The following is an 18742-nucleotide window of genomic DNA, read 5'->3' as shown; positions in this document are numbered from 1 at the left end:
ACAGACTAAAAAGTGTGCTTTATTGAACCACCTAAATAACAAGACGTAGCCTCCACTATTTTCTGTCTTTAAGTGGCAAAAGTATTTCCCCCTCCCATTCAGCATATTCTTTGTGGTGGCTGGTCTGGATGTAGAAGCCAGGGTGTATAAACCAGTAACAGATTATACAAAGCATAACGGAGACTGAATGTAGTTTACATTAATTGGGTACTTTTGACAGCTATCTGATAAAGTCATGAACTGATAATATTTCTTGCTAAAAGTAACTGCATTCTAAATGTAAACATGAATTTCTCTCATCAGTTGTCCTGAACGTGTTCAGGACAGCATAGGAAGAAGTTTTTTAAACTCTGTCTGCTCCTGTTTTCTGTTATCATTCCTCTTTAATTTTAGCGAGTTTACAGAACAAAACCAGAGAAAGCTTCGTCTCTCCCCCTTAACCTGCAACATTTCTGAATTAGTTTTGTGCAAAAGCTCAAGCGATACCTTGCAATATTACAGCCACAAACGCCAGCAGGACAGATTCTGACCAAACACCACACTAAGGCAAAGAAATTTCCTGAGACCAGCATGATAATCAATCCTCAAGTGCCGTACTGTGATTTCAAGATTTCAGCCTCAACTGGTTATCTCCTCAAAGAGTTGCTCTGCGTGGAAACACAACACGGGATTACCCAATTAAACTACTAAATTAATTAGGGTTCGTGCCTGCATACACTGTACTGTCGAGTGGGACGCTCCAGCTGGAATTCGGGCTGAAACCTACCACGCTCCATGCACAGGAAAACAAGGCTGAGGGACTTACCTCCGTCCGCGACTGCAGCCGCTTGTTCAGTTCATATATTCGGTACTCTGGTTGCACCATGTATGGTGTGTGCCTCCTATAAAACGGGCCAAAAGGAGAAGAATAGAAAGGGTCATGTGGTGTGCTGGACATCTTGCCTGCTTGCAGAGATTCAAGCTAGACAGAGTATCACCAACATCCATACAGAGCACATGGGCTGTGTGTTCTCCACAGTACAAAGTAGCAGCGCGCACACACAGACACATCCAGGCTGCGCGCACTGGCGGGGCGCTGCTGTGGGAGCCCGCTCGGGCGGGAGGCGGGGGGAGCGGGAGCGGGAGCGCACGGCTCCGCGGAGCGGGAGACTGGGCAGCCTCAGGCACCGCCGCTCGCTTTTAAAGCAGCGGTTGCCGGAGGGGTCATTTCCTGTCCACGCTGCGGACCAGTTCAAAAATATAATTTTCCTCTCCGCCTGACAGAGGTCTAAGGTTTGGGTTTAATTTTTTTCCCAGCCAGGACCCCGCAGGAACCTGGCAGCAAGGCTTGTTAGCATATAGGTGGTTTAAAAGCTGCCTGAGCCAATCACTCTCCTCGAGCGGCACGCTCGGGTAATGTCACAAATGTGATTACTACAAAACACATAAACACGGGCCACGGCCATCCCCGCCGCTTGCGGCTGGGGATTCACCCGCGCCGAGGCGGCTCCCCTCCGCCCAGCCCTGCCCGCTCGGAGCGGCTCTGCTGGGCTACCCGGGCTCGGCAGCCCTCGCCGCCCCGCCGGTGCCTTGGCAAGTGGAGGGGGGTGCACCTCACAGCAACAGTTTGGGGGGACGGGAGGGAGGGCGGCCTTGGTGCTGCCGCGGAGTGGGATGGCCGGGGAGCCCGCACAAAGACAAAACCTCCACACACACCGCACTTCACACAATGGAAAGCAGACAAACGGAGCTCCTAACAGCAGCCTCCCGGGGAAAAAAAAAAAAAAAAAAAAAAAAAAAGAAAATTAAAAACACAAAGAGCCGGGTGGGGGAACGGGACCCCCGAGTAACTGCTGGCGGTCCCGCTCGGCGGCGGTGAGCAGTGCACACACGGCTCCGGCCAAAAGCTGCTCCCGGGAGAAAAAGGTGGCGGCAGCTGGGGAGGAGACCGGTCCCTGTTCTCAGGATCATTCCTGTGCACAAACCCAGCAGCGGCTGCAGCACGTTGCACGTGAAAGATACTCAAAATTTGAGAGGGGGGAGAAGGGGGGTCCGAGGGAGGAGGGGAAGGCAGTGGGAAGGTAGTCACCCTTTGGAGGTGAAGGATGAACTTCATCTGTGGAATCAGACTTGGAGGAAAAGTGCTGGGAGCAGATACCATGTGAACGAAAAGTCCTCAAAATACAGAGGCAACAAAATGGGCTCATCCGCTACATGGGAAAGTGCAAGGTTTAAGAGGGGGGGCCTTCAAATTACCTGCACAAAAAAAAAAAAGCCCTTGAAGCACAGACTGTCTCTTTATACACAGCTGTAAAGTATTAGGCATTATTTACAGTACTGAATAAACGTAAAAACAACAATAAGCAGCGCTGAATTAATCTCTCATGTAAATTCATTCAAGCAAATGGAACCACTCTAGGAACAGATTTAGTTAACTAATATGATTAAGAGAATAACAATCAGCTGCAGTCACAGCGGTTCTCAGCCGGGGTGCTTCGCAGGAACGCTGCAGGATCGCCCATTTCGCAGATGGGGAAATCAAGGTACGCGCCATTACGTTTTCTAAATTTATGTAATAATCCCCCAAAAATATTTGAGCATGATATGGCTTCACCCATTGCCAAAAAAAATGAATGTGACTCCAACTGAACGTAGAAATATTTAAAGACAGAGTTGAAAAATTCCAGTTTTACTGGCATTTGGCTAAATCTGGAAAAGCTAAGTTCTCTTTTCAGGATAAAATACAAAAGTTCATCGTTTCCATAAGAATGACGTATTGGGCTGTTTTATAGACTTCCCACAGCTTCTGTCACTAAACACAGAGCCAGCAGATAATACATGGGGTATTCCACTTCTTTCTTTAAATTCTCCCCAGCTACGTAGTGACACTACGCTGTTGCTCCAGCACCATCACAGGAGGTGCTGGGTTTAATAAACAGCATGAGCAACGTTTGGCTCAATAGTGCTGCAATGGCAGGGGTCACTGGCCACACGAGAAGCCTCTAACATGGCTATGTACCTAGAAGAAAACTTCCCTGTGCTTACCTTGTACTCTTAACAGATCCCAGCAAGGCTATCTTAGAACCTAAAACCAAAATGACCAGAAAAATTACAGAGTTATAGCACTAATGCAGACAATTTTTACAACTGAAGTACTACCTACTTCAATAAATGTCAAAAACAACAACAAAAAAAATCAACTCACCAATGTGTGGATTTTACTTTCTTTGTGAAGCAAATTCAAAGTAAAACATATTTGTCCAAGAAGGGACACACTACTTTTTGTCATTAAAATGGCAGAATTTTGCATAGCTTGAAAACTATATCTGTTTTAAGAACTTTTTGACTAGGCTAAAATTCGCTGTTTCAAGAGGTTAAACACGACGATAATATTAGTATTTTTGAAAGGGGAAGGAAGAGGGGAAAGGAAGAGGTTGCTTTAAAATAAATTTTAAAAAGACAAACTCAGAGTACTGGAGTGAATGAGCAGTAGGATTTGCTTTCACGATTGGGAAAGCCCAACCTCCCAACCTCCTCCCACATCCCATATAAGACCCTCTGTGTACGGGCCTAGTGCAAAGCAAAAATATGCAGTGATATTTTAATAATTCCCATTGATTAACTGGTAAATTATTGCACACCTACAGCCCACCAGCAAGAACTGAGTCCCAGGGTAGGAACCTGCTAATTACAGGCTCCAGCAGCACTTCCAGTTGCCTGTTATCATCTAGACCAGCGTGATGAGCAGAACAGTAAATCAGAAGGCAGAATCAAAGGAAAATAAAGTTACAGGGATCCTGACAGTGTCATCTCGATTCTCACTTGGATCTACCACCTTTAAAGTTTTGTGTGCTCTCCAAGAGTGATGGTTAGGGACCATGCAGCCAGCCCTGCTGCCTGGGCTGCTCCAAACCCTTGCACCAGTGGCGTCAAGCTGCTACCCAAAGCGGCTCTGGGGTCAAAGGCAAACATCTGGCCCAAGATTTAGGGCAATCAATAAATTCCTTAATCTGGAAAATGAGTTTAATGTGAGCAGAGGAAAAAAGAGGTGGCGGAAACAAGAAGTGACTAGTTAGTCTTCCTAAATCTGAAAATGAGTCTGTTTATGTGCCTGCATACACACTACTAGAAATAGATGAGAAAACAGTGCATGCAGAGTTGCGTTTACATGGGTGTATATACGTGTGAATCCCACTGTGTATCAAAGCAGAGAGCCTTACCCCACTGCTTAGAGCCCGTGAAGGGAGGGCTGCATCCTCAAACCTCCACACCACATAGGTTCACCCAGGCCCTGCCTGGGTGCTGCACCCACGCACGAAGGGAGGCAGCACAGCAGAGCGGAGAGGCACTGGGACGCGGGCCCACGATTCCCACCAAGAAAGGGGAGCTGAGTAAGAGAAGTGTGCCTGCCCTCAGACCCCACCAGCCCAAGGGGCCTCAAGACATGGCGCACTGAGCTGGCTGATGTCTGGGTGCCGGATTGCCCTCTCCTGGGCAGAAACAGAAGAACCCACCTAAGTCAAGGACTCCACTCTGACAGCTCTAGGAGACAATTTCCCTTCATTTCAGGGGGAAGCATGGATTTGGTGGAGCAGAAGGGTTGCAGGTCCTTTCCTCTGCATCCACCAACATGAAACCTTCAGTGCCTGTGAGCAGCTGAGATGTGCTACAAAAGAAGGACCAAAAACCAACAGCAGAAACTTCCTCCAGGACACAAGCAAGGAGTAAGAAGGGATGAACCAGAGCAGCTTGTTAATCTGTCCCCACTGTTTATGCTCTCATACATGGTCAGGTGCTGTCTTCTGTTTGTGACTGTCACAGGACCCCAGGGGAGCTGCCCTTCGGCAGCCCCTGGCACAGGGAGTCCCACAAAGCCTGCGCCCCTAGTGCACCCAGGCTGCCCACTGCCACCCCACACCACTGCGAAGCATCAACAACCCTAGAGCACAGTGCTGCCGAAAGCACCACATGCAACTGAGGCACCGTCCTCGCTTTGCCAAGCTGACAATCGAAGCAGCTCTGAAGGCTGCACTATTTTTAATAACCACTTAGTAATAATAATAATGCAGAAAAGAGATACAGCTGTAAATAGGTGTAATTGCTGTATTTATCCCTGGTATGTGATGACTGTTCAGTCTCTGTCAGTAATCAGGTTTATAAGGATACATTTAAGGTGGTTTGTAGCTGTTGAAAAGACAGGAAAGGGGAGACTGATATTAATTGTAGATACACAGCAAATGAAGAGCTAAAAACTAGAGGTATTTGAAATGAGATTTCTTGAGAATACTCAAGTAAACATGAATTTCTTGAATAAAACTACCTTTTCAAACTGTCCTTTGTTTATACAAAAGCCAGATAGCATTGAAGACTTTTGATGGAGTGACCTTAGGTAAAAGAATAAAACTCTTTTCCTGTGGATGCTCATGAGTGAATAAATGAAATCTGCCTATCAAAAGTTGGGATGCACAATGAAGAACCACCAGCAATACCCCATCATCTGTAATATACGCTCAATTGCTGAGCTCAAACACAGGATTTTGACAGGTTTCAGAACTGCATACTGCCATTAATTTCTACATCTATTGAATAGAGTGTACCAGATGCTTGCAATATATAAGAAATCTAGCAGCTGTAATTTGTTTGCATTAAATATTAATATATTAAAATAAAAAACATATTCCGGAAAACACTGTCCTCTCACTGACAATTTGTGGACAGGAAACAAGATAAATCTGTTTAATCCATTGTTAAAAGTATTTGCTGGGCTTGGTATGTGCTTCCAGGCTTTTTCCTTGTAGACTGGTTTTTTTTTTCGGTTGTGATAATTGTCCTTTTCTGTCATTAAAAAAATGGCATGATTATTTTATTAGAAAGATTTTTTAAAAATCCATAAGTGGGGCCCACCAAACTACTGTGTTTCAGAGTTTCCAGTGCAGCAAGAAGGGTTCGTATCTTTTAAAAGCTTCAGGCTTTTTGCAAACTCAAACCTACCCTGCATAAATTACATATAATGATCATTCGATATATATGACAATTCTAAGAACTCTCTTCACCTATTTAATGCTCGTAAATTAGAGTTACAGCTCCAGCACTCACCAATGATGCTAGAAGTACCTCTGAATAGACTGTAACACAAAAGGGATTTTAAATATTTTTTAGTTCTGCAGTATACACAATGTCTTTGTCTGCAACCAAAATAGATATTAAATTTTGTCTTGGAACTTTGTGAATGCTTGGTTGAATGCAGTCTGTGAGGAGCCTGCCCATCTCTGACCAAGCAGTCTGTCTGCTTGACCCATGCAGTACACGCACAGCTCCTGCAGCAGGCAGAGCTGGGGAGGAAAACAGGAGACAAACGCAGAGTGGTGCAAATCGAACCTTGGGGATACAGTGATTGGCCCTCTGACCATATCAAGATACAGCAGACAAACTGGCTCATCATCTCTCCGATTCAGCTATGGTAAGCCTGTGTTTTAGTGTGCTTTTGTGCCTGATGCAGAGGGGATACTGGTCAGTAGGAGCTCTCAGCTGCGGAGTCTGGCTCTTCAGCTCACAAGGGACTTACGCTTTAAGGGCTAGAGGCTTCCTTTTGCTCCTCGCTGTGCTGTCGGCATGGCACCCTCAGTGGACAGTATACTCAGCATCACACCTGGGCACTGTAACTACAAAGTACATCCTGACCATGCCAGAGAGGACTCTTGTCAAGGGAAATAGCGCCATGAGGCGCCAAGAGGAGAAGATGAGGTCCCAAGTGTGAAATATTCAGCCCTTGACCTCCAGGGGAGCTTCCCTGGGCTGCAATAGCTTCAGGATACCAAAGAACACCTGCCCTTTCACAGAACCAGATCATCTTCCAGACTAGTAAAATGCCAAAGAGATTTTATATACCTTAGTTTTGCTGCATCTCTGAGGACACCACGAAGACTGCTTTCAAGAGTCAAGCAGCTTCAAGAACACGTCTGTTTTGTTTTGTTCCACCTCCCCCTTGTTTCTGTGTTTATTACATTTCTCCTCTTTTCCTTCATATCATCCGTACCTGTCCTTAGCGCCCTTTGGAGTACAGAGTTCCTTTTCCATTAATAATTTCTAAATATGTGCCTTGGTAGTTTCTCACTCTACACCTTTTATTCTTTTTTTTTTTTTTTTTTTCCCCTGCTCCCATATATGCTGCTGAAGTTTGAGGTGGATGATCACTGGAGGCTGATGCTGGCAAATGCTCTTTGAAGTAACTGAGATTCTTCACCCAAAGTGCTCAACAAGTTTAGCTGACTGTTTTCCTCTTTCCTTGAAGAGCTGGCACTGAGCATGGTGAATCCAGAGCAGTCAAGCAAGGAAAAGAAAGGGATGAAATTCCTGTCATTTGCCTCTTGCAGCCATCTCCCAGTGGCTGAAGAAGAAAAAAGCCTTCAGCAGGAGAGAAGACCGTACTGCGGTTTGTAGCATTGGCAGACAGCCAAAAAAAAATCCCAAGAAGTGGCGGGGGAGGCTACAGGAGCAGCCTGTGGTCTGGGACACAGACCATCCAGCAAAAAATCAGGCAGGCCAGCAGAGAGGTAAGGGCCTGAAGAGTCCGAGCCCCTTTCTGATACACTAGTTTCCCTTACAGACAAGCTAAATGTGAACTAAATGCAGGTGGTGCAGTCACTCAGCTCTAACGTATTATTCAAAATTTCTTAAGTCTATCTGAGGCCAAAGCAAGAACCATTACAGTAATCCCTCAATGTATTAAGAAATAAGCAACACCAGACTTCAACACAATTTTTAAGCAACCCTTCCTCCCTAACTTGCTCTCACAAATATATGGCACCATTGCCTGCCTGTGACAGATTACAAACTGGTTCTCAGAAAGGGAACAGATGTGTGAATATGAAAAAGCTGCTCATTTTGGCTAGCATTTCCCCCAAAAGTTCTAGTTCCTACCCAGAAAAGCTTAATATTCCTTCTGCATACCCAACTCCACCATGCTGATTTACCTGTTACACACCTCACCCACTGCTCAACTTTCAGCATATTTCAATTAGTTGAAAGCTTTCTTTTTAAAGGACTCAACTGGGAGCACTCAGCTTTGGAGGCATTTCAGTTGAGTGCTAATTAGCAACTAGCTGACTGTCAACTTTTCCTCTTCGAAGAGAGGGAAGGGTTGGTGATTCCCTTCTGAATTACCTGGCAATCAAATCTGTGTTGAAATTTATTCATTAACTTATAATAATCATCCCTAGCACTTCTTTGGCAATTTTCATCTTCAAAGCACTTTATAAACATTCATAGAGACACTGTGGTGATCAGCACTATGACAAAACTGTGCAACTTCCTGCATATGGGTCTCTCTCCCCTTTTTACAGGTGGGGAAGGTAAGGGAGAGATGAATGACTGAGTAAGTTAGTGGCAGGAATGTAGTTATACCTCAGGAAATTATGGCTTACGGATTTGTATTTGAATCTTGCAGAGCACAGACATACATACCAAGCAGAAGAAGTGATGGACAGGCAGGAGAACTGGTGTGAAAGGGAATGATGCGTGGAGAAATTATGTGGCTGGTAACAATGTGGGATTAATTCTACAGTGATTTGGATCTTGTAATCATACAACTTGGCCTTTATCATATAACTGAGCCAAGATCCCACCAAAGCCTGTACTGCATTCACCTCCTTGGCTTTGAACCAACAACTTATGCCTTACTACAAAACATGCAGTGCCACTCTGTTTTATTTATTTAATTACTTTAACACCAAGTCTCAACCAATAGTGGAAAGAAATGTACGTTGGAAAATATTATTTCCTGTACAGATTTTTCTATAGTCTTTTATTTCATGTTTCTAATTCATCTCCATCCTTTATAATGGTTTGATCCTAAGCTTAAAGACTTGCAAAATACAAGCCAAAACTTGCCAGAAAATGAAAGCATGCTGAATATGATCCATTGAGATTCTGGGTATCACCATTGCAGGTACTCTCTACACTGTTGTAGATTGTACACTCAATACATGAAAAATGCAATCAGTTACCTGTATGCATATTTTGTAGACACAATGTATTTTTTAAATTCAGCCTTCAGTTATTGATTTAAATTTTATACTTTGAAATGTTACCATGCTCTGCAGTGCTCGAATTTTGCCAAGGCCCTGTACGGCTGCATAAATGTGAGAAATAACCAGGAGTTTTGCTTGGAAAATCTGATTATGCTGCATGAGCAAAATGTTCCAGCTCATGATGGTGAAAGACTGGCTGTGCCTCTCCTTTTCATGAATAATGATTTTGCACAGAAAAATAAAGTCTAAGCAAAATATATATTGAATAAATCTTTATCTCTTCTATGTCATAGATTTTGTTCCTTCTACATTTCCTGCCTTCCAGGCATGATACTCGGAGACCTACATCCAAACAGTGACCAAAAAAGCGACCATGTATCTAATTCAGTATTTAAAACACACCTGACGCATCTTAAACATGTCCGACGTGCATATATTGCAGAGGGTATGGAAAGATGCTGACATCTCAGGAGAAGCAGCAGATCTGAGCTCCCTCTGACTTGTAACAGCCCACATCAGGAGTTGCTGCCTTTCCTGGAGACAGGACACCATCAACAAGCTGCTCAATGGCAGCAGCTGCATCTCCCAGCTTCTGCTCTCGTTGCTAGCTTTGATTTCATATTCTAAGACTGCATTCTGCTCTCTGCTGTGTGTTATCTTTCCAGCATCATCCCATCACACAGATTCTGCAGCCATGCCTGCCCATTTATACTGGTCTATTCACAACCTGCAGTTTTAACAACAGCACAACGTTTTGTGGATGAAGTACAACAGCTTGTGGAATTTTATGTACATTTGTCCATTTCTTTTTGCTTTTGAAGTCTGAAGGTTGAAGATTATTCATTAGAAAGCTTTGTTTCTAATTAGAGAACAGAAAAAAAAAACATCAGCATACTTTATTTCTGCCTGACACTGTACCCAGAGAACTGGCACAATGCATTGTGTGTAGCAAGCTTGTTCAGTGCAAGCATCCTAATAAATATTGCCTTGATTTCAACATCTGCTTCATATTAAATAAAACTACAGATGTGAATCCAATAAAGACAGAAATTTTGGAGGGAATATAAAAGGCTTTAAATTAACTAGCAAGACATTTGTGTTAATTTGCAAAAACAAAAAAAGCAAGTAAAATTACCACAGGACCTGCAGTCGAACTTTCCTGTGCCTTAGCTAGACAGAGTGGCACAATAATACCAACTATTTTAAAACCACCTCATCATTAATGCAATATGAAATTTTGGACTGAGTTCAGGCATTACAGTTCTAACTCATAACATTGTAGGTTTTTACGTTTTTGAATTTAAAATCTTAACATTTTGAGGGAAGAATAAATGAATGTGTGTGAAAAGGGACATTTAGTCAGCTAAGGAGTTATAAATATAATAACAACAATTACAGGGCTGTTTAACAGCATGAGCACTGAAAATTTTCTTAAGTCTTCATTCAACCTTTGCATTTAATGTATATACGTACATTATAATCACGCCCTAGTTAGTAATAAGTGTTACGTAGAGATCAAAACAAAGGAGGTCTTCACATGCCATCAGTTTAGTCTGCACTGAAATTTGCCATGAAAAAAAAAATTAAATCCAATCATTTTACATTTTGATGAATTGAGTTTAGATTTTCAGAACTGCTTTGCATTAAGGGACAGACCAAAGTGTTGCCAGACATATCTAGGCTCACTTACAGCTTTGTAGTGGGATGGGGGTGTCAGGATGAGTACATGATCAGTATGTGTAGTCAAATTTATGGAGGGACATGTCCATGGGTTGTCTCCTTGCTGCTACCATACCCTTTGCAAAGTAGTTGGTATATGGTCTACAATCACACCTCAATTTTGCAGGTCAGGCTTTTCTAAGTAGTTTCAGGGAGCACATCTGATTGCAAATAAGTCAAAAGCAATAAAAGGTTTTTTAAAAAAATCCCATACTTATGCCTCATTTTTATTAACTGATTCAGAGGAAACATTTTAAAATAAAGTTCCCTTGTTGAAAACCTGTCCAGACTAATTTCTCTGTGTTTACTGCCATTACCTCTTTCACTCTTCCCAGAAGGTCTTAATTGTAAATATTTTCACTATGGCGCAATCTTAAGCCTTTGCCACTTTGGAAAATCTAAAATTCAAATTCACATTCAGTTCCTTGATTCAAAACAATCAAATTGAGTCACACTGGGAAAATCTTAGAGTTTTTCTTGTCTAAAGGAAAAGCAGGCACCTGCCACTTTAGGGAAAACACAAGCTTTTACAAAGACAGAGATTACACTTGTCCTTGCACACTCAGAGTTTGGCAATTAGGCTATAATATACAAAGGAGAGACCCTTCTGCCTCCTCTTTCAAAATTTTTATTTGCATATATTTGTTTCTTCATGCATCTCCTACAACCATTCTTCAAAGAGAGCGCTCATTGAGATGAAGAGACAAGAGGTGATACTGAGGTGGGAGACTGGGATAGAGAGCTGAGTGACTCTACTAGCTATTTCTTGGATTTTTACAGTATATGATGGTGCTAAATGAAGTTTAACAACCTAAAATTTAAGTTAATGATGTTTCCTGTAAGATACCGGGAGCATATATCATGCCTACAGCTTGACATCATTTATTGCTCATTTCAGAATGACATTTCCATAGGCATATTGTGCTCAAATCATATTCTGCCATTCCTACACATATCATGAGAGCACCAGATCAATGGAATCTGGCAGTGCATATCAAGGCAGATACACTCTCCAGTGTGTCTTGTGGCACTGATCTCCCAGATGTCCAAATTGATGTCTATAAAGTCATACATGACAGTTCATGCAGCCAGATCATCTTCTGCTGGTAGTGAGGTGAAGGGGCAGACAGCAGGCCCAGTTGTCTTCCCAACACAGGGTTACTGTAAGGCTCACCCGTGGGATCCTGAAATGCACCTGTCATGCAGCGTAGGTGGGATCGTCATACATCGGTTAACACTAATAACCTCGGGCAGCAATGGACCACAGTTAGGGCTATTTCACAAAGGCTGGAAAGTACAGTACAGCCAAAGATGCTTATTTTACTAAATCCTAATGAAGTTTCCTCTTCTCCATCATCCTGACCTGAAGTCATCATTCTCCCAATCCAAACTCACCATTTTCTTTTCCTTCCATTCAATTCAGTTCCCAATTTTTGTTTCTCCCTAATAGCCCATTCCTTACATCTTACCCTGAACCAGAATATTTCTGTTTTGCCTTCAATTTCAGATATTTCTGGAACACCTACTAACTCTTCCCCTACCCCTGTTTTTAGACCTCTCCTCCCACTCAGCATCTACTCTGTTCCAACACTGTTCCTCCATCCCTCACCAACATTTACTCATCTTTCTTCAGCCCCTTGATAGGTCTCAGCACTTCTGGCAAAATGCTAGGGGAAGCTGCAGCACACAAACCTTGTTTGGTCACAGCAGTCCAATGATGTGTTGTGCGTCATCAAACCCCCAGAAACCCTGAAGTACATAAAATATGGCAATGGCAGCCAGCCCGGAAGAAACTATCAATCAGATCTGCTGATATTCTGCCAGGATTTTGTGGGAGATCAGGAAAGGTAAGAGGGAGTGCATGGGAAATCAGAGAGATAAGAAACTTGGAATTTTACGGAAATCAGTGCAGCCAGTCAAAAAGTGTTGGCTTTTTTTTTTGGTTCTGTTTGTGTTTTTGAAAAGGCAGTGATTTAAGACAGAATATTTTTATTTTATAGGAAAGCAAAGTGCTGCAGGTTAAAGTTTGATATCAGCTTCACTGTCGATGTCAAGATATACTGAAAGTTTACTCTAGTGCTACTGTGATCAATCATCTGAATTCAGGTCACAGTTCACTGAAATATGTATTCAAGACTTGGATATAGTCAGAGGAAAGAGAAGAGGCAATGGTGTTCACAACATGATCTGTGTGGCTTGTAGCCACCCCCATTCTACCCAGAATTATGACCATTCGGGTGCTCAACGAACTCCTCTTTTACTGTTCAGCCAAGTAAGTTACAGACTTCCGTTTCTCAGGAATACAAAAACTTAGTGGATTTTTTTTTTTTTTTAGGACATAAAAGGCTGCTGTGCCTCATCTTGTACGTGTTTCCTACTTGAGCACTGATCTTAATTTTAGTTCCTTTAAATAATGCTCAAATAATATCCTGGATTTTTATTTTGCTTTTACTTTTACCATGACTCCATCTTAAATGAAGGATTGAGGATCTTACACATAAAAAAGATGATTTAACAATATTGCCAGAATTAACCTGGAGACACACATGCAGAAATCTCAGATGAGTTTCAGACAAACATCTGAAGTTTGAATTATAATTTGAGTTTAAAATCCTGCCTTTACAGATATCTCATTTGTGATGAAAAGTGGACAATGAAAACTAAAGTGAAATGGGAACACTTACCTGAAATAATTAAAACCACGAGACTGTATAATTTGAGAAAAAATCTATCACATAAGAAAGTTTTCTGTTGACTGTTGTGAGGCATCAGTTACTTTTGACTCCGGGTACATGTGTCTCAGCTGCCCTAAGCCCATTTCAGGATGCAGATTTCTAAAGGATGTTTTTATGGCTAGGCTACGAGGTCCTGCTTCAGCTGCAGAAGGTCAAATGCTGTATAACTGCGAAGTGGGAGAAGATGCACAATGCAGTTTTTGTTTACTCTGATTCTCCCTAGCTGCTGTACAGGACAGGATGTGTTCTGCTGGTCAGCTTAAAAACATTGTATTTACAACTGCCATTTTATACAAATACTCTATCCTTTTACACCCATAATAATTTATTTTCACAATACTGGGTCCAAGGAAGCGCTTTTGTTTTCCCATCTTCCCATCTTCTCCAGCAAATAATGTGTGTATCTTACAGACAGCAGTCTGTATTTTAACTACTCATAATTCAGTTCTGAGAGTTACGTACCTTTAACAAATCACATCTTCCAGAGCAATGTCCAAATGCAGACATTTAAAGACATGTTACTGAAGGCTGGTCTCCACTACACTGAGCAGTGTATTCCAGGCAAATGCACTGTGTATTGCCTGATCGACTTTAGTACGAGGTCTCTGTAAAAGCATGTTTAAAAATCAAGTCAGCAATACCTTAGCCTTAGTCTTTTTATACTCTTTGGTTTTTGGGTTTGTTTTTTTTTTTTATCTGATGATGGTCTAACATAAAACACAAAATCAAACCAGCAGCAACCTGGTGTCCTCACTCCAGCCAGCTGTCCTTATCACTTGGACACTGAATCACACTCCTTGTTCTACGTTCCACATTTGGTGTCAGGACTCTTCCTGAAGGAAGGGCAGAGCGATGCCTTCATAAATACTAACCTATAACCTAGTGTTCAGGGCACGTTCCTAGCAATCACTGTGTGGACATGCAAATCCCTTAAGCAGAAGAGGGCAAAAAAGTTAGGTTTCCCAATTTGTAACCACAGAGCAATTGTATAAACAGCGGGTGGAGCAGCACCACTCCTTATTTGTGTGGAGACAGTGGGACAGTGAAACACATACCAAGAGAGTGTTGAATGTAATAATCAAAACCAAAAGTGGTATACAATAGACCACCCAAAACACAGCTGTAATAGTTTTTCAGCTCTGCCATGGAAACACTGAATAGAAACAACAAGCAGAATAGTTTTGAAAATAGCATTTGTATTTTTCAAAGTAGATTTTCAAACTTTGAACCAACCAGGACAGTATTTAGAAACATTTTGCAGATATAATTTTTGCTGCATGAGGTCAGCTGTGCTAACAGCACTGGAGAGGCGTAGATCCTAACAAAGTGATAGGTTCGCGTGCTGTGTAGGAGTTTGGTATGTTGCAGAAGCTGCTTTGACTGGGTAGTTCCTGGTATTTAAAAAATTGTATTCAGAGGTAATGGCTGTCAATACTTAATCAGAACAACCATCATTTTATATCATATGGAGAATATTACATAGAAAAATATATTAAAATCGTTCTGTAGTATTCCCATTTTCATTCTGCTCTAGAAATAATGAGCTCCCTGGCAGCAAAACCACTTTGTTCCAAACCAAATCTGTGAAATTACAGCTAGAGTAATTTCCCTAACAGGCCTTGAAAGGTGTGGCAGATGCATGCTAGGAAAATCATAGAATGGTTTGGGTTGGAAGGGACCTTAAAGGTCATCTAGTTCCACCCCTCCTGCCATGGGCAGGGACATCTGCCACTCGACTGGGTCTCTCAAAGCGCCATCCAACCTGGCCTTGAACACTTCCAGGGATGGGGCATCCACAACTTTTTTTGGGCAACCTGTTCCACTGCCTCACCACCCTCACAGGGAAGAATTTATTCCTTAGGTCTAATCTAAATCTACCCTCTTCCAGTTTAAAGTCACTACCCCTTTTTCTATCACTACATGCCCTTCTCAAAAGTCCATCTTTCTAGTACACTGCTTTTAGGTATTGGAAGGCTGCTATAAGGTCTCCCCGCAGCCTTCTCTTCTCCAGGCTTAACAATCCCAACTCTCTCAGCCTGTCCTCATAGGAGAGGTGCTCCAGCCCTCTCATCATCTTCATGGCCCTCTTCTGGACTCTCTCCAACAGGTCCACATCCTTCTTATGTTGGGGGCTCCAGAGCTGGATGCAGCAGCTGTCCCCTCCAGGTGGGGTCTCATGAGAGCAGAATAGAGGGCCAGAATCACCTCCCTCGACCTGCTGGCCATGCTTCTTTTGATGCAGCCCAGGATGTGGTTGGTGTTCTGGCCTGCAAGTGCACATTGTTGGCTCATGTTGAGCTTCCTATCGACCAACAGCCTCAAGTCCTTATCCTCAAGGCTGCTCTCAATCCATTCCCTACCCAGTCTGTATTTGTGCCTAGGATTGCCCTGACCCATGTGCAGACCTTGCACTTGGCCTTGTTGAACTTCATGAGGTTCTCACAGGCCCATCTCTCCAGCCTGTCAACATCCCTTTGAATGGCATCCCTTCCCTCCAGCCTGTCAACAGCACCACACAGCTTTGTGTCACAGGCAAACTTGCTGAGCGTGCACTCTATCCCACTGTCCCTGTCACCGACAAAGATGTTAAACAGGGCTGGTCCCAATATCAACCCCTGAGGAATGTCACTCATCACCAGTCTCCCCTTGGACATTGAGCTGTTGACCACAACTCTTAGAGTGTGACCATCCAGCCATTTTCTTATCCACTGAGTGGTCTGGCCAGCAAATCCATGTCTCTCCGGTTTAGACATGAGGATGTAATGCAGGACAGTGTCAAATGCTTTGCACAAGTTCAAGTAGACGATGTCAGTTGCTCTTCCCTTAACCACTAACGCTGTAATCCTGTCATAGAAGGCCATCAAATTTGTCAGGCATAATTTGCCCTTAGTGAAGCTGTGTTGGCTGTCACCAATCACCTCCTTATTTTCCATGTCCCTTAGCATGGTTTCCAGGAGGATCTGCTCCATGATCTTGCCTGGTGCAGAGGTAAGGCTGACTGGCCTGTAGTTCCCCGATCGTCCTTGTTCCCCTTTTTAAAAATCGGGGTTATGTTTCCCTTTTTCCATTCAGCGGGAACCTCATCAGACTGCCACGAGTTCTCAAATATGATGGATAGTGGCTTAGTAACTTAATCTGCTCATTTCCTGAGGACCTGTGGATGTACCTCATCAGATCCCACGGACTTGTGCATCTTCAGGTTCCTTAGGTGGTCTTGAACCTGCTCTTCTCCTACAGTGGGGAGTTCCTCATTCTCCCAAGTCTCTGTCTTTGCCTTCTGTGTCTTGGGGAGTGTAACCAGAGCACGTGCCACAGGTCCAGTTAATCTGCATCATGAGAAACATGGAAACATGGGAGGATCATAGTTTAGATTTCCAAGGCACCTCTGCAAGTCTGACCACATCCCTGTGGGGTGGCTGTGGGGCCATCTCCTTTCCACTGTTGCTGAATATCAGTACTTGAGAGTTTCTTCCTGTAGTGGAAAGTTCTCAAGAGAGCATATTCACAGCTGGGTATCTCTCAGGCCATGTGTGAGTCTTGCCAGCCCTATCATGCAAAACTCACTACACTTTATCCAAAAGCTGCACTGAATAAGAAATTATCTATTTTCTTGTGAACTCGTCCAGGAACTTCATTGGTGTAATATATCTCTCAAGTGGAGGCACCTCTTGCTGTACTGATGAGCTCCTCTGTTAGATAATACGGCATATGCGCTTCCATTTTGCATATGGGCTCTGAAGCATAGCAAGATTAAGGCTAAAATTTGTGAATTCCTCGAGTTTGGGGTGCTTCAGTGATTAGATGCCCAGCTTCAAATACCTAGAGTTTGATTTCCCTGAGCTGTTGATCATCTGGCACTCCTTCAGATTTCATCTACAGTGAGAACTGTCTGTACTTCAGACACCTAAACTCTGTTTTTCAGAAGCAGAGCCAAGGAAGGAATTATTTTCCTATCTATTAAGGCTTCACAAAAATGATGGTTTTCCCCAGTCCAAGTTGGAGGAAACATTTGGAAGCACTAGGTAGAAAGACTCTCACCATGGGAAATGACTGGGTAGACAAATCCTTTGCCTGAGTGTAAAAGCCTGAGGTGCAAGTTACTACTCTGAACCTGATGGTTCAAACCCCGACCTTCTCTGAATGTTCCCTACACCACAGTACTGGTTGCATAGCGTGGTACTATCTCTTTCTCTTACTTAAAAAAGAAATTCTCTATTGAACTGAGACTTTCCATCAAAAGCAAGGGTGAATCCAATCCTCTCTTTAAAATGTTTTGATAAGGCAGCAGTGTCCTATGTCCCCTCTCTTTCTTCCTACTCTCCACAAAATGTTTGACAAAAAGAATCTAAATCTAAACTAGCTCTTATGTTAAGTTTGGCAGATGAAGAAGCACTTTCAGAAGCTAGTTATCACTTAGGAGTAGAAACCTGTGCGCCTAAGTTTTGGTCAGTCATATAGCCACAAAAGACCATCTTCCTGCTGTCCTTTCGGCTCTGACAGTGCAGAGCGTTATATATCCACTAACCTGGGCAACGCATAATACTATGGGGAGCGTTCTCAATGCCAGCTTCATTCATTAAAAATCCACATTCCTTCTTCGAAAACTTTCCAGCCTGACCCCCACATGAGGGAGAGACTCAAGGAAAAATTAGGCTGGAGAGAAAGGTCCTGAATCTCATCCTTACTGGAGCTGCAGTGAGAACAGGCAAACTGATATGAGTTGAGCCATTCAAGGGTGTTCAAGATGTTTTCAGCATTTGAAGGCATTTAATGGTGTTCTAGGGTGGGGGGAAAGTAAGACACTAGTATATGGTGTGACTTGTATGCCCTATGTATGGTATTGTGACATTTAGAGACAACAGAGCTAGAGAAAAGAATAATTATAAGACAAATTATACATATTTTTGTAATAATAGAAATCTATAGTAGATTTGAAGAGGCACAACATTTATTAACAAATTAAAATTTTAATAAAAATGTAAGGACATTTTTTTCACTTTACTTTAACAAGAGGAAAAGAAAAAAAAAAAAAAGACTAGCTCTCTGAAACTTCTGTGCCCTCTCACCCCCAACATCTCAATCTCCACTGAGCACACATAGATCATGTCTGCCTCAGCACATAAATACACAGCAGTGCAACAGAAGAATTAAAATTAACAGATGAGTCCAAGGAACAAAACCAGCTAACAAATGTATCTTGTTAGACTGCTGTCAGAGAACAAGATTTTTATCAGAAGTGCTGTTTTGCAGAGGACACCATGATAATTTCCTCCTAATAAA

The 18742-nt window shown here is 42.8% G+C and overlaps 1 protein-coding gene across 10 annotated transcripts in view; it reads right to left on the bottom strand.

Moving 5' to 3' along the window:
- Positions 1-1260, bottom strand: part of LDB2 (LIM domain binding 2) — a 225062-nt gene extending 223802 nt beyond the window's left edge. For 2 of the 10 annotated variants that reach the window (XM_086747301.1, XM_086747300.1), the window contains exon 1: positions 806-1260. In XM_086747301.1, the coding sequence (XP_086603427.1) occupies positions 806-937 (132 nt within the window). In that variant the 5' untranslated portion in view covers positions 938-1260. The remainder of the gene's footprint in view (positions 1-805) is intronic. The other 8 variants (XM_086747299.1, XM_086747303.1, XM_086747298.1 and 5 more) reach the window with 7 other exon arrangements.
- Positions 1261-18742: the final 17482 nt, after the last annotated feature.

The sequence above is a fragment of the Chlamydotis macqueenii genome, chromosome 4 (genome assembly GCF_036417535.1).
Source record: "Chlamydotis macqueenii isolate bChlMac1 chromosome 4, bChlMac1.mat, whole genome shotgun sequence".
Taxonomy (NCBI): Eukaryota; Metazoa; Chordata; class Aves; order Otidiformes; family Otididae; genus Chlamydotis; species Chlamydotis macqueenii.
Note: the sequence above shows the minus strand (reverse complement) of the source record. Positions and strands in the feature narration are given on the sequence as shown.